Source organism: Hemicordylus capensis, chromosome 13 (assembly GCF_027244095.1).
Source record: "Hemicordylus capensis ecotype Gifberg chromosome 13, rHemCap1.1.pri, whole genome shotgun sequence".
Lineage (NCBI taxonomy): Eukaryota > Metazoa > Chordata > Lepidosauria > Squamata > Cordylidae > Hemicordylus > Hemicordylus capensis.
This window is the reverse complement of record NC_069669.1, coordinates 19348236-19362612: the sequence shown is the minus strand read 5'-3', so window position 1 is coordinate 19362612 and position 14377 is coordinate 19348236. Positions and strand designations below refer to the sequence as shown.

Sequence of the window (14377 nt, the reverse complement as noted above, 5' to 3'; positions counted from 1 at the left end):
AGGATCATGAGCATCTCAGTGCTTTCCCAGCAACAAGGGTCAAGCTTGCTTGTCATAGTCCCCGAGAGGCTGGCAAAACATTTTAGATCAGTGTTCTTCAGCCCAAGGCCCAGGGACCAGTGGCAACCCCCATTAACCCTAGGGGTGCCTCCCGGACCGATGTGAAGCTTCAGCCCAAGCTGAATAGCCTGCACAGTCCCCTTGTGGAGGTGACCCTTCTCACTGTGCAGTGCTGTGCTCAGCACCAGGGGCGCCTTTGAGGGGAACGGAGCCCTCTTGAGCCCCTGAACCATCTTGGCAGGCTGTGAAGTGTAGCCCTTCCCTACACTTTCCTCCTAGAACTCTTGAGAGCACAGAGAAAAGCTCAGTACCGCGTAGAGGTCAGCGGAGTGGGAAATGACTCTCACTTTGAAGGTTTTTTGTCAAAGCAGGCTCTGCCTGAAAGTGGTGAAGATCCTTTTTTAGATCCTCTAGCACAGCGTTTCCCAACCAGAGTGCTGTGACACACGACTGTGCCATGGGACACTGGCTAGTGGGCCACAGCTGACTTAGCTCCAGAAATGGAGTTTAAACTTCCCACTTTTGAAGGTGACTTGCCCCATAACACACCAGGAAGGGCATAACTTTCTCCGTGCATGAAGGAGTGAGTTTAAGCTCCCCTCTTCTGGAACTGGCCTGCTCCTTTATGCAACAGAAGTGATGTGTCCTCCTTGGTGCGTTATGGGGAGAATCGGCTCTGGCAGAGATGGGAGGGACATCTAAAAATTACATAAAGAATATATTTAAGAATAAAGAGGAGGAAGGAAGCTAAAATAAATGAGAATTGTGCAGCAGCTTGAACATATGTGTTGGCAGGGAAGCGGGGGGGGGGAGAGAGAGAGAGAGAGAGAGAGAGAGAGAGAGAGAATATCTAAGTGTGCCTTCAGATAAAAAGGTTGGGAAACACTGCTGTAGCACCTAGACCTATCAGAGGGTACTCAGGTGCATCAAGAATGCTATGCAGCACAATCCTACTCAGAAGTCAGTCCTGAGTTCACTGAGACATACTCCCAGATGTGTGTATAGGATTGCAGCCCTGAAATCGTAGATTGATAGGCACTCAGAAGCATGCATAACATAGTACAAACTGCAATCAAGCTCGATTCAATTAGAGTCAACTAATGCCACCCCCAATTAATTGGGCACCAGACTTTTTTTTTTTTTTTAAGTATTTTATGTAAGAGCCCTTATACAAACTGCAGATGGCAAGCACCACATTAAGAGAGACGTTCGCCCTCCTCTTTCACACAGGAAGAAATGTCGCTTCAAAGATGATGTCACCTACACCACACATGTGCATCATCTAAAGATAAAAATGCCCTTTGCTTCAGAAAGGTTATTTTTACTTATTTGCAAATTAGATTGCCAGCCCAAACTCCTATAATTCATCACCCTAGACTTTTTTTTTTTTTTAATAAAGAAGTTGTGACAACTTATCAGATGGACAACCTTGGGAACAACACATTGTGCTTGCAAAGCTTCAATCACATGATTGGAAGCCAAGCATGCAGTGTCAGTAGCAAAGACCTCGGCCAGGCAGGGCCCTTTGCCTACCCTAGAACTAGGCCTGGATTGGTCATTCTGTAGCCCAAAGTTCCTGCTGTCAGCTGCCAACAGGAGCAGGGACTTGGATTTCCGCGGGCAAGAGATACAGCTCTGTGACTAGGCAACAGCAAGCTGCCAGACTCTCATTATGTGTACTGCCTAATCCAGAGGGTCCCAAATCCGTAACCCAACATCATCTGGGGACCCAGGCCATTGTGGCTGGGGGGTGATGGGAGCCAGAGCCCTGAGTGCAAACAGTTCTGGATAGGCTAGATTCCCAACCACAGACCATATAGCTGTGGGTGGAAGCCTAGAACCAGGCTTGCTCAACTTAGGCCCTCCAGCTGTGTTTGGACTACAACTCCCATAATCACCAGTCAGCAGTAGGGGTGTGTCCGAACCGGTCTGGAGGCCATTCTAAAGGCCTCCGAACTTCCAGACCGGTTCGGACTTGGCCGGTCCGGGTCCGGGTGGGGGGTCTTCCTTTAAGGGCGGGAGGGCTTGCTTACCCCTCCCGCCTCTTTGCCCCCTCCAGCACCCGTATTCTATAGTATAATTGGGGTGCTGGAAACCAGCCACCTCCGCCACCCCCCCCCCCCGCGAGCGGATTGGGGCAAAGAAAAGCTACTGCCGCCCCCCCCGCCCTCCCTCCCCCCCCCGCCGCCCCCCCCCCCCGAGTGCTCACCACGTTTGCAGAAAAATAGAGAGGAGCTCACGCAGAGCTCCTCTCTTGCCAAAGTCTCCGGCCCCACTGGGGCCTTGGGCGTGCGCGCACGCGCGATAGAACTCCTTAACTAATAGAACTTTCGCCGGAGGCCCGAGCTCTGCGTGAGCTCTTCTCTATTTTTCTGCAAACATGGTGAGCACTCGGGGGGGGCGGCGGGTGGGTGGGAGGGAGGGCGGGGGGGGCGGCAGTAGCTTTTCTTTGCCCCAATCCGCTCGCGGGGGGGTGGCGGAGGCGGCTGGGGCGCCTGGTTTCCAGCACCCCAATTATACTATAGAATACGAGCGCTGGAGGGGGCAAAGAGACGGGAGAGGTAAGCAAGCCCTCCCCGCCCTAAAAAGAAGGCCCCCCTTCGGTGCTGGTCCGGACTGCTCCGGACCATGCACATCCCTAGTCAGCCGTGGCCAATAGCCAGGGATTATGGGAGCTGTAGACCAACACCTGCAGGAGGGCCAAAGTTGAGCAGCCCTGCCAGCCTAGATCCTCTGAAACTCACAAGTCGCACATAAAGGGCAGGACCCACCTTCTCAAACTAACTGAACAGTGGATTTGACAACTTACTTTGAGATGAAAACAGGCCACAATGGGCAATTTCTTCATAGTGAGTTGTTTGGTAGATTCCTGGTAGCTATGGCAACCGCTACATTTGATTTTGGCACTGCTTCCTAGGTGTTCTGGCCTTGTAAATCTGCAAAATATTTTAAGGAAAGAGCTGGATGCATAGCCTCGGTAGAACACATTTCTACTGCACATGGAATGGGTTATTTCATACCTTCAAAGGTCCTTACACCGCAGCAAATGTCACCTCAAGCCCACTGTTCCCAGATTAATGCCCTGCTCATATCAATGCATCCTAGAAAAGACTGGGGCGGGGGGGGGGGGGAAGAGTGAACTTGACAGCAGAGCCGCTTGCTCAAGCTGTTGTAAAAAGTAGGTTATAATCCCTTTGTGGAGACATTTGCCCACAATGCAGATGCTCACAAAGCCATGTTTTCTTGCAAGTGAAATCACAATTTAAAACCCCCACATGGATCCAATTTGGTTCCACTTCCAGTTTGGAAGTTTACCACTCTGTGGCCACCATGAAGAATGGGAGGCCATCACTTGGTCATCCACAAAAACAGGATGTTGAGCTTCTGACTAAGTGGCTTGGCCAGCTCTTCCTGCTTGCAGAAGTGAAAACATGATTACAGCAATCGTCAAGCAAAGCCAAGTGCTGGCTGAGCCAGTGTTCTGCCCTATCGCCAAACTATAGGATGCTTTCCCACATCCTAGCCCTGTGAATCCAAGCAGCAGCACCTGAGTGTGAGTAAGTACAGCCAAGGGATAATGCATCCAAGCCTGGGGCTTTGTGTCAAGATCCCACCTCTTTGCCACAGACCTCAATCTGCCAGCCCAAAACAACGAATCAGCAATCTTGTCTACCTACTCCCACTACAGATAAGCAGACCATGCCAATTTGTGTGCACACAGTGGCTTGAGCATCTGGTAGATCTAACTGTATCACAACCATGACAACAACTATGAGGGTGCTGAATATATCTATTTTCTTTTTCTCATATTTTGGACCCAGAAAGCATCAACCTTGTCACATGTATACAGTCTCCACATTTCTTAACCTCCTTTGTTTAATTTCTAACATGCTGAACTCACCTGTAAAACATAGGTAACATTTTACTCTTGGAACCCCTCCTTTATTCAGAAAGATGCCCTCCCGCTCTCTCTGGAGCTTCTTCATGAAAGGAAGTTTTTTTTAAGAACTCAGAAGTTCTCCTCTTACATTTTCTTCTGCCATCTTGTCTGGCCACACTACTGGAGTATCGCTAAATGTGGTATGATTTATGGCTTTTATTCAATATCTGTTTGATTTGTGTCCTCCTGAATTTTAACTGTTGAACAGTACCCTAGCCACCTAATGGCGCAGTGGGGAAATGCTTGACTAACAAGCAGAAGGTTGCCGGTTCAAATCCCCGCTGCTACTATATTGGGCAGCAGCGATATATAGGAAGATGCTGAAAAGCATCATCTCAATCTGAGCGAGGAGAGGCAATGGCAAACCCCTCCTGTATTCTACCAAAGACAACCACAGGGCTCTGTGGGCACCAGGAGTCAAAATCAACTTGACGGCACAACTTTATAAAAATGAGGGAGGGATGAGTGAAGCCAGACTATGTAAATATAATGTATTTATTATATTTATATTCTGCTCTTCCTCCAAGGAGCCCAGAGCAGAGTGCACATGGTTATGTTTGTCCTCCCAACAACCCTATGAGGTAGGTTAGGCGGAGAGGTAAGTGACTGGCCCAGAGTCACTCAGTGAGTTTCATGGCTGAATTGGGATTTGAACTCGGGTCTCCCCGGTCCTAGTCCAGCACTCTAACCACTGCACCACACTGAAGACTTTTGACGGTCTTCTACTCACACTACCCGGAGGCTCTGTTAGGAAAGACCCCAGGGTTCAACTCCAGTCTGGAGACTGTCCCGATGAATAGGCTTGCACTAGTTTATGTACAGCTCTAGCTTCTCCCAATAACAGCACATGAAGTCTTGTTGGCAGTCTGTAAGGCTACCAGAGTGGTGGAGAAATACTCGTTGCAGCCACCCCTTAGGTCTAATATTCTTTATCAGGAAGCATGACTACTCCCAAGTGCATGATATATTGAGAAATGAGATGCACTGAAGAGGACTCTGCAAAGTGGGCCCACGACCTCAAGTCGGTGGCACTAAATGCCCACAACCAACTCAGGACATCAACATTCCATACATGAGAAAAGGTCCACCTCGTCCAGCATTCTCCAACATCCACAGAGCCCAGACAGATTTGCCTCTGAGAAGCTCACCAGCAGGCAGCGGAAGCAATAGCCCTCCTCAGCAACTGGTATTCAGTGGCAATACTGCCTCTAAAACTGGCTAATTGCCACTGGTCGCTCTTTCCTTAAATTTGCACAAAACATCTTATGTGAGACTAAATTTCAACTAAAAATGTTTAGAAGAACTCTCTGCTAACTGGGCAAAAAGGCACCTTCGAAGTAGTGATGCTTTTATATTTAGCCGGCGGTGGGGTGGGGGGGGGAGCAACTGGCTCTATTCAAGCCCAGCACAGCAGTGGCTGTTGCCGGTTTCTATGTTCTGCTTCTTTTTAGATTGGGAGCCCTTTGTGGAGAGGCAACCATTTTATTCTTGCCTCTATGTAAATTGCTTTGAAAACGTTTGTACTGAAACATGGACTGTAATGGTGGTGTTGGTAGAAATCAAGCTCGAAGCCCTCCCACTTAAGGCTTCGGTATCTGCTGATCATCCCAAGTGGGGCATGTTTTCTGCAACGCACACATCCATCAGTGCATGCTGAACAGTGTGAACAGCGTTGCAGCCGATCCGATGGGAAAATTAGCCCACTGCTATTAGACAGGGCCTTTGTTATCTGCAAGGCTACCAAAGTGGTGGAGAAATATTCCTTACAGCTCATGGGGTCGCATATTCCCCCTTCTAGATCTGGAAGTGTGACTATTCCCAAATGCAAACAATGAAAAATGAGATTCACTGAAGAAGACTGGGCAAAGTGGGCCCACAAGCAGCTCAGTTAAGGCTGCATGCTTAATTCTGTCCAGGTCCTTTCTTTCAGCAAGTGAACCAAATTGCTCTGCAAGATGATTCAGCAGTAACACTGCAGTCAAAGTGTGTTTTGTTCCTTGGCCATTTGCCCGTAAACGACTTGTCTGTGGACAGCAGGAGGGAAGTTAAGATTCCTCCTTGCTCAATGCGGTCTGCCACCGTGTGTACCTTCGCAAGCAGTCTGTGAGGGTGGTGGTTCCCGAGACATGACTCTCCCCATTCACCACACTGCCATCGCTGCCTGGGCTCAGAGGCCAGAACGGGGTAGAGGAACCCGGCAAGTCCAAACTGATGTCCCAGAACGGGTCTATCGTTGTGGAAACACCACTAGAGACAAAGAGAAAGAGGGTGGGTTGGTTTATAAAAAAAAAGTGCACATCATGTGATCTTAACACACAATGGCAGTTGCACAAGACTATTCAACCATGTGGAGATTTAGAGGTCAAGTCTCCCCATGGTGACCCTTCCACCTTAAAAAAAACATCACCAATGCATGAAAACAGCCCTTACTTCACTTGAAAAAAACCCTGGCACTTCACCCCTAGAGGGTGCGCAGGCTTCAGGAAGCATCTCAGTCAAAACAGCTGCAGTGACAGTCAAGTTAACAGTTAACATCACACAAAAAGGAATTTATAGCACTCTCAGACCAGATGTAAAATCCACTGACAGCAGAAACACAGTCATTCAGAACACTCAAGTCTTCATCTAAAAACAAAGTCTGCAAAACTGCCTGTTCAAAGATGAGATCTGGTTCCATATGAATCTGCCCAAGCCCTTAGATGATCATCAGAGTCCATCTAGAATTGAGAATCCTGTGGCAGGCTGTAGAAGCAGGGCCTTTTTAGTGGCAGTGCCATTCTGTGGGAAGTTTCCTCAGGAAGATATTGTGCTCCAGCTTTTGCTGCTTTAAGTGGAGGTTAAAGATCTTTTATTTTTGTCTGATCTTTACAATATATAGACCAATTCTGGATAGGTGAAATTGTCACCTATTTTTAGATGCTGCTTTTATATATTGATTTTATCTATGTTATTAGTTAAAAGATAAAATCATCTTTAGCTGATTGAACAGGGAAAAGCAGAATTTTTTAAATGTATAAATAAGTAAGTAGAATCATAAGTTTTAGTCTTATGATTCAAATTCTGTAATTTACCTTTCAATACCATCTCTCTTTAATATTTGTTTTAATCTGTGTCACAATGCAGTAATTTACTAGGTGATAACCTGCTATGATGCAGCCAATAAAGGTTATGACAAGGTAACAACAGCATTCACATGATTTTCCAAGTGATATTTTATGTTTATTGTTAAAATATGTCTATACCACCCCTTTTACCTTTAGAGGCACTCATGGCGGAGGGGTTATAGAACAATGCTCTATAATTGGGCCTTGCAAACCAGGAGATGGAACAGAGCAGAAACAACATTGCCAATTCCTTAAGCATAGTTAATTGATCAACCACAGCCCCTTTCCCCTGCTGGTCTTAACTACACTTGGTTTCAAGTTCTGATCAATGGTTCACATTAAACGTTACAGTTTGATTATTATGTTTAAGGATAAGAGCGGAATTCTCTCTGGAGACGGAACACACTGGATATAATCCCGGGGCCTATTTCTAACAATCCTTTAACCATGGTTAAGAGTGTTAAGCCCACACTGGCTCAGGGAGCAGAGTGGCAGTGCAGGAAAGGCAAGCAGATTCAATTAATGCATATGGAGACCCAAACAGAAAGATGTCAAGGGCAGGTCACAAGTGGGGAACATGCCATGCTCAAAATCCAACTGGAGGAAGAAAGAGACAAGGAGAGCTCCATTTTAAGGAAGTCCCTATGGTTTATTTGTAGGTCTGAAAGAGGTCTTCTGTTCATAGAAAACTCTTGATGTCCAGCTCAAGGGTGTCTACAGAGACACTTTCCCATATCAAAAACAGAGGAAGTATCTGTAACTGCAGCTGTCTTGGGAATCTTTTCCTTTTTATACTAGAATGCTGCAATGTACACATATACCTTTAAAAAAGGAGATAAGCAGAGGCATCTTTTGCATTCTGTGTTCCTCATTCCAGAGTCAAAACAGATGAATCCTGTATTTTGATCAGAATTATTCAAAACCTGATACTTACTGGCAGACTTGGCAAGTGACGTCAGACTGTAGTCCACCTGTGAAGATTTGGTCTATGATGCAGTTACAGTGGTTGGGGTTGTTGGCTTTCTTACCATTATCGTCACCTGGAGGAAAGGAAAGGGACAAAATATTTCAAAGCCCTCCTAATCCATACACAGAGATGTGCACAAAGAGCCGCCTCCTCATGTGCCACTTGGCACCTCCAGCACACCTAGGCAGTGGCTAGCTCAGGGGCCATCATTCAGGGGCAGAACACCTGCTTGGCACATAGGAGGTACCAGCTTCAATCCTGTGTTGACAGAGGAGGAGAGAGATGCATGGGGTGTTAGCTACAGGGGCATTTGGGTGCAGGGGTCTCACCAAAAAGAGATTCCCGGTCATGCCCCTGCAGTGTGAACGGCAAAGCAGCCCAGTGTAGTCAGCATCTCCAGGTAGGGCTGGGAGAGACTCTGGCCTGAAACCTTGGAGAGCCGCAGCCAGTCAGAGTGAACAGTCCTGACCTAGATCAACTCTGTATAAGGCACCTTCCTATGTTCCTAGACCATTAGCCCATCTAGCTCAGGATTGTCTACCCAGACTGGCAGCAGCTCTCCAAGGTTTCAGGCAGGAGTCTCTCCCAACCCTACTTGGAGATGCTGCCAGAGAGTAACCTTGAGACCTTCTAAACATTGTGCTATGGCCCGTTCCCCTAATATCTTACAGCAATTACAAGTAGTCACTCAACCAAATGCAGGACAGACCCTGCTCCTAAGAACACAGAGAAGGTAGTTGGTTTATGGTCTCTTAAGTATTGTACAAAGAAGAAAGCAAAAAAACTAAATGCCAAATGATGAAACTGCTTATATGTTACTGTTTCAGCTGCACTGAGGCTCAAAGGCAGAGTGCACTTATCTAAAATTTATTCTGACAGAGCCCAAGCCATGACTGGTGTAGTACATTATTATTATTATTATTATTATTATTATTATTATTATTATTATTATTATTATTATTATTATTATTATTATTAGAAGCCAGGATCCAAAGACTGCTTCCTGAATAGGCAACATTTGCCAAGCTGGTTAGCAGAAACGACGACTTAACCCCACTTAAGAGGGCCAGTGAGCAACACAGGCAGTTATAGAAACTGCCTGCCTTGCCAGGCAAAATGCTTATTTCCACTTAAGGGTGGGGGAGCAACACACGAAACCATATGCACACCTAAACAAAATTGCTTTTAAAAGGCACATTACACGGAAAAAAATACATCCGCAGTTTTAAAACAATGTATCATTACATGGCTACCGTCACATGACCAGTAAATGAAGGATAAGTTCTTATGTAATCGTCAAGGCTGTGTTTCTGGAGGGTTTGTTTTGCAATACATTCTTACATTTATTTTGTTCTACCCCAAGAATCAGCACAGATATAATGAATGGGAGCTCTCTTAACTACAGTTTAGTCACTGGGACCATGTACTGCCTCTGCTCAATAAGTTCCTCTCTCCTGGCTTAATAGTAGGAAAGGGATATACTGGTCCTAACTGGTGCTCGGGCAAACCAGGTTCCCTCCTCAACCATGGTGAACCAACGTGGGTATCCTTAAATTTTGCAGTTGTTATGTTCTGTAGTACTGGCTGTTATTTGCTTCCTCTACTGTATTTTTGGTTGGTTGTTGCCAATGTTCGTTTTATTGCTTTCTAAAAAGAAAAACTGGGCACACTTAAGTTGGGAGGGGAAAGCGGAGTAACAGGTTGCTCACCTGTAACTTTTCATCTGATAGAGATCCATCAACATAAGAACATAAGCTGGATCCCTGCTGGATCAGGCTCAAGGCCCATCTAGTCCAGCATCCTGTTTCGCACAGTGGCCCACCAGATGCCACTGGAAGCCACAGGCAGAAGTTGAGGGCGTGCCCTCTCTCCTACCATTACTCCCCTGCAAGTGGTACTCAGAGGCACCCTGCCCTTGAGGCTGGAGGTGGCCCACAGCCCTCTGACTAGTAGCCATTGATAGACCTCTCCTCCATGAAGTCATCCAAACCCCTCTTAAAGCCATCCAGGTTGTTGGCCGTCACCACATCCTGTGGCAGAGAGTTCCACAAGTGGATCACGTGTTGTGTGAAAAAGTACTTCCGTTTGTTGGTCCTAGACCTCCTGGCAATCAATTTCATGGAGTGAACCCTTGTTCTAGTGTTGTGTGAGAGGGAAAAGAATCTCTCTCTCTCCACTTTCTCCATGCCATGCATGATTTTATAGACCTCTATCATGTCTCCCGCAGTCGTCTTTTTTCTAAACTAAAAAGCCCCAGGTGTTGTAGTCTTGCCTCATAAGAAAGGTGCTCTAGGCCCCTGATCATCTTGGTTGCCCTCTTCTGTACCTTCTCCAGTTCAACAATGTCCTTTTTAAGATGTGGTGATCAGAATTGTACGCAGTACTCCAAGTGTGGTCGCACCATAGTTTTGTATAAGGGCATTATAATGTTAGCCGTTTTATTTTCAATCCCCTTCCTAATGATCCCTAGCATGGAATTGGCCTTTTTCACTGCTGCTGCACATTGTGCCAACACTTTCAACAACCTGTCCACCACAAACCCAAGATCCCTCTCCTGGTCCGTCACCGACAGCGCAGATCCCATCAGCATATACTTGAAGTTGGGGTTTTTCGTCCCAATGTGCATCACTTTACACTTGCTAACATTGAACCGCATTTGCCATTTTGTCGCCCACTCCCCCAGTTTGGAGAGATCCTTTTGGAGCTGCTCACAATCCATTTTGGATTTCACTACCCGGAAGAGTTTGGTATCATCTGCAAATCTGGCCACCTCACTGCTTACCCCTGCTTCTAGATCATTTATGAATAAATTAAAAAGCACCAGTCCCAGTACAGATCCCTGGGGGACCCCACTTCTTACTTCCCTCCATTGTGAAAACTCTCCATTTATACCTACCCTCTGTTTCCTGTCTTTCATCCCTAAGAATGGGTATTGCGCCTGCGCAGGACCCTCACAGTAGAATGCCGCAGCTCAAGGCAACCGAGCCCCGCCTCCACGCCTACAGCGTGCTATTCAAAGGTGGGCCGGGCACCCGATTCTTCAGTTCTTGGACGACCGCCCAGGAATACAATCATCCGGAATCAGTTGAGTTCATCATAGAAGGAGAAGAGCATGCACACTCAGCACGCACACAGCGTAGCAAGACTGCAGAGGGGTGGCTCGAGGGGTCTTAAGATGTCGACGGATCTCTACCAGATTAAAAGTTATAGGTGAGCAACTTGTTTATCTGGATCGAGATCCATAAGAATGAATGTTTAGTTAGCTCCCAATGGAGGAGGGTGCAGTAGTAGCTATTGTAACACTTGCTTCAAAACGCTTCTCCCGAAGTTTGCCTCAGCAGCAGAGTGCACATCTATGGCGTAATGCTTGACAAAAGCAAGCATGGACCAAGTTGCTGCTTTACAGATGTCCGTGAAGGTTACCCCTGATAAGTGTGCAGCTGATGAAGTGTAGGTACGGGTAGAGTGGCCCTTGATTGTTTCAGGCGATTGCACATTCTGTGTCTTGTAGGTCAGCATGAGTTCAACTAGCCATCTGGACATTCTTTGTCTGGAAATGCAGGAGCCTCTCACAGAGCTCTTGTAAGCTACAAAAGCATGCTTGGTGGATCTGGCGCCATTCACACATCCAAGGAATGCATTGCATGTAGGGAGAATAATATCTTGGTTAAGGTGGAAGTCGGATACCACCTTGGGTAAAAAGTCTGGGTCCATACGCATTAGCACTTTATCAGGATAGATCCTGGTGTATGGTGAATCAATCCGCAATGCTTTCAATTCATTAACGTGTTTAGCCGCAGTTATGGCAAGCAAGAAGGCAGTTTTCCAAGTCACTAGTTTGATGGATGCAGAATTCATTGGTTCAAATGGGGACTCTGTTAAAGCTGAAAGAACCGAGGATAAGCTCTACAGTTCTACAGGAGTGTGAACGGGCAGATGTACATTCATGAGGCCTTTCAGGAAAGCTTTACTTTCTGGGTGTGAAAAGAGAGTCTTCCCATCACAGCCTGGATGTTTGGAAGAGAGTGCTCCTAGATGCAACTTCAAAGATACATTAGCAAACCCATGTGACTTTACATCAGTCTAGTAGAGGAGTACATCTCTGACTGCAGCCTGCTTAGGTAGAAAAATTTGAATCAGAGCCACTTGCCAAGGTAATTATGTCTGATGGAAGACTTCCTTTGATTACTCAAAAGCCGATTCGCCATGCTGTTAGATGGAGAATGAAAACGTCTGGATGCAGGACATTGCTGTTGTCTAGTGCCAGGAGATCTATCTCTTGTGGTAGTCTCTGGTACAGGTTGCCTGGCAGTTTGAGTACCTGTGGAAACCATGGTTGCCTTGGCCACCATGGAGTTACCAGGATACACGACGTCGAAGCAGTCAGAAGTCAAACAACCACTTGGCTGACCAATGGCCATGGAGGAAACATATACGGAATCTCCTGCAACCAGTCCAGCTGGAAGGCATCCCAGTGACTGTGGGTCGTGACCCGCCCTGGAGCAAAAACGAGTGTACTTCGTGTTCTCTGAGGTGGCAAATAGATCTATAGTTGGGTTTATCCAACTCATGAAGAGTGGTGTAATATAATCAGTCTTGAGTCCCCACTCGTGCTGTTGTTGATGTGGGAAAACTCGACTTAGGTCATCCGCTAGGACACTGTCCAGCCCTTTATGTGGATGGCTATCTGGTAGACCCGATGCACCAATGCCATAGTTGCAGGCTGAGTGCACAAAGAGTCCAGGACACCTCCCTGACGGTTGATGTAGGCTAGTGGAGTGGTATTGTCTAACTGCACTTGTATAACCTTTGCCTGTAGAAGTGGCAGGAAGGCTTTCATCGCTTTGAAGACAGCCAGCAGTTCCAGAAAAGTGATATGACACTGCACTTGTTGAAGGGTCTACTTGCTCTGAATCTGATGTTCCCTGCAGTTGGCCTCCAGCCCAGCAGAGGAGCGTCTGTTGTTAACCAGACAGAAGGAGTTGGCATCTGAAAAGGAACCCCTTCCAATAGATTCCTGTCGTTTGACCACTGAGTAAGTGAGCGTAGAATCTGACCTGGGATCTCCCGATGTAGGCATTGGCTGTCTATATTTGGGCTGAAGACCAAAAGAAACCCACACTGTTAACCAGACCTATCTCACCACTGTGTTGCAGGATGCCATGAGTCCCAGGAGTCTTTGAATGAGCTGAGCCAGGTAAGATGGATGCTGTTGGAAATGGAGAACCAGGTCCCTGATGCACTCAAAGCACTCTCAAGGTAAGTACACCTTCCTGGTTTCTGTGTCTAAGACTGCTCCAATGTAGTTGATGACACGAACCAGCTCCAGATGAGACTTCTTCCAATTGACTTGGATCCCCAAGTCTTGGAGGAGAGACAAAATGTACACTATCTGAGAAGGTAAAGCCAAGAGCCAGTCGTCCAGTTACGGGTAGACCAATATACCCTGAGACCTTAGGTAGGCCACCACCGCAGCCATACATTTGGTAAATATCCTGGGGGCAGTGGAAAGCCTGAAGGCTAAGACTGTGTATTGGTACACTTGATCTCCTACAGCAAATCTCAGATCCTTCCCATGTTGTATTCTGATGCCAATGTGAAAATACACATCAGATCCAGCACCACAAGCCAGTTCTCCTGATATAGAAGAGGTAAGATCTCTTGTAATATTATCATGCAGAATTTTCACACATGAACAAGTTTGTTCAGTTGGCTTAGATCCATGATGGGCTGAATCCCGCCATTTCTCTTCGGGATCAGAAAGTAGTGGGAGTAATAACTCTCCTGCCTGTGTACTCACTGCACTGGGGTGATAGCCCCTTTTGATAACAGCTCCTTCACTTCTTCCAATAACGCCTGGGAGGGTTGAGTGAACTGCATCCCTGACAACTTTGGGGTTGGCTTGAACTCTATGGTGTTTCCCAAAGTTATGATCTTCAGGACCCAGCGGTCCTTGTGGTGCCAAGTGGGGGCATGTCATGCCAGCTTGATGTTGGGCATTGGTAAGAGTATAGGGTTCACAAGTCTGGTGTTATCCTTCATGTGCCAAGATTCTGACGCCCCCGAAGGCAGGAAGGGAGAGGAGTGTAGTGATGACAGTGGGTGGGCGTGAACCTCAAAGATGTTTCTAAGACTATGCCTGTTCTGTATGCTGAGACTGATTAGTCTTCCATTTCCCCTGATAAGTGCGCTTATGGTAAAGATGGTACTGTTTGTTTGTTTATTTATTACACTTTCATATCACCCCACACTCGTGTCTCTGGGCGGTTCACAATGATAAAACAGTTTAAAGCACATATAAAAACA

At 46.7% G+C, this 14377-nt stretch overlaps 1 protein-coding gene across 4 annotated transcripts in view; it reads right to left on the bottom strand.

Annotated features, from left to right (window-relative positions):
- USP22 (ubiquitin specific peptidase 22) overlaps positions 1 to 14377 on the bottom strand; it is a 149432-nt gene that overhangs the window by 11800 nt on the left and 123255 nt on the right. For all 4 annotated transcript variants that reach the window (XM_053276436.1, XM_053276434.1, XM_053276435.1 and 1 more), the window contains 3 exons: positions 8039 to 8144; positions 6089 to 6247; positions 2870 to 2996 (listed from right to left, as the gene is read on the bottom strand). In XM_053276436.1, the coding sequence (XP_053132411.1) occupies positions 2870 to 2996; positions 6089 to 6247; positions 8039 to 8144 (392 nt within the window). The remainder of the gene's footprint in view (positions 1 to 2869; positions 2997 to 6088; positions 6248 to 8038; positions 8145 to 14377) is intronic.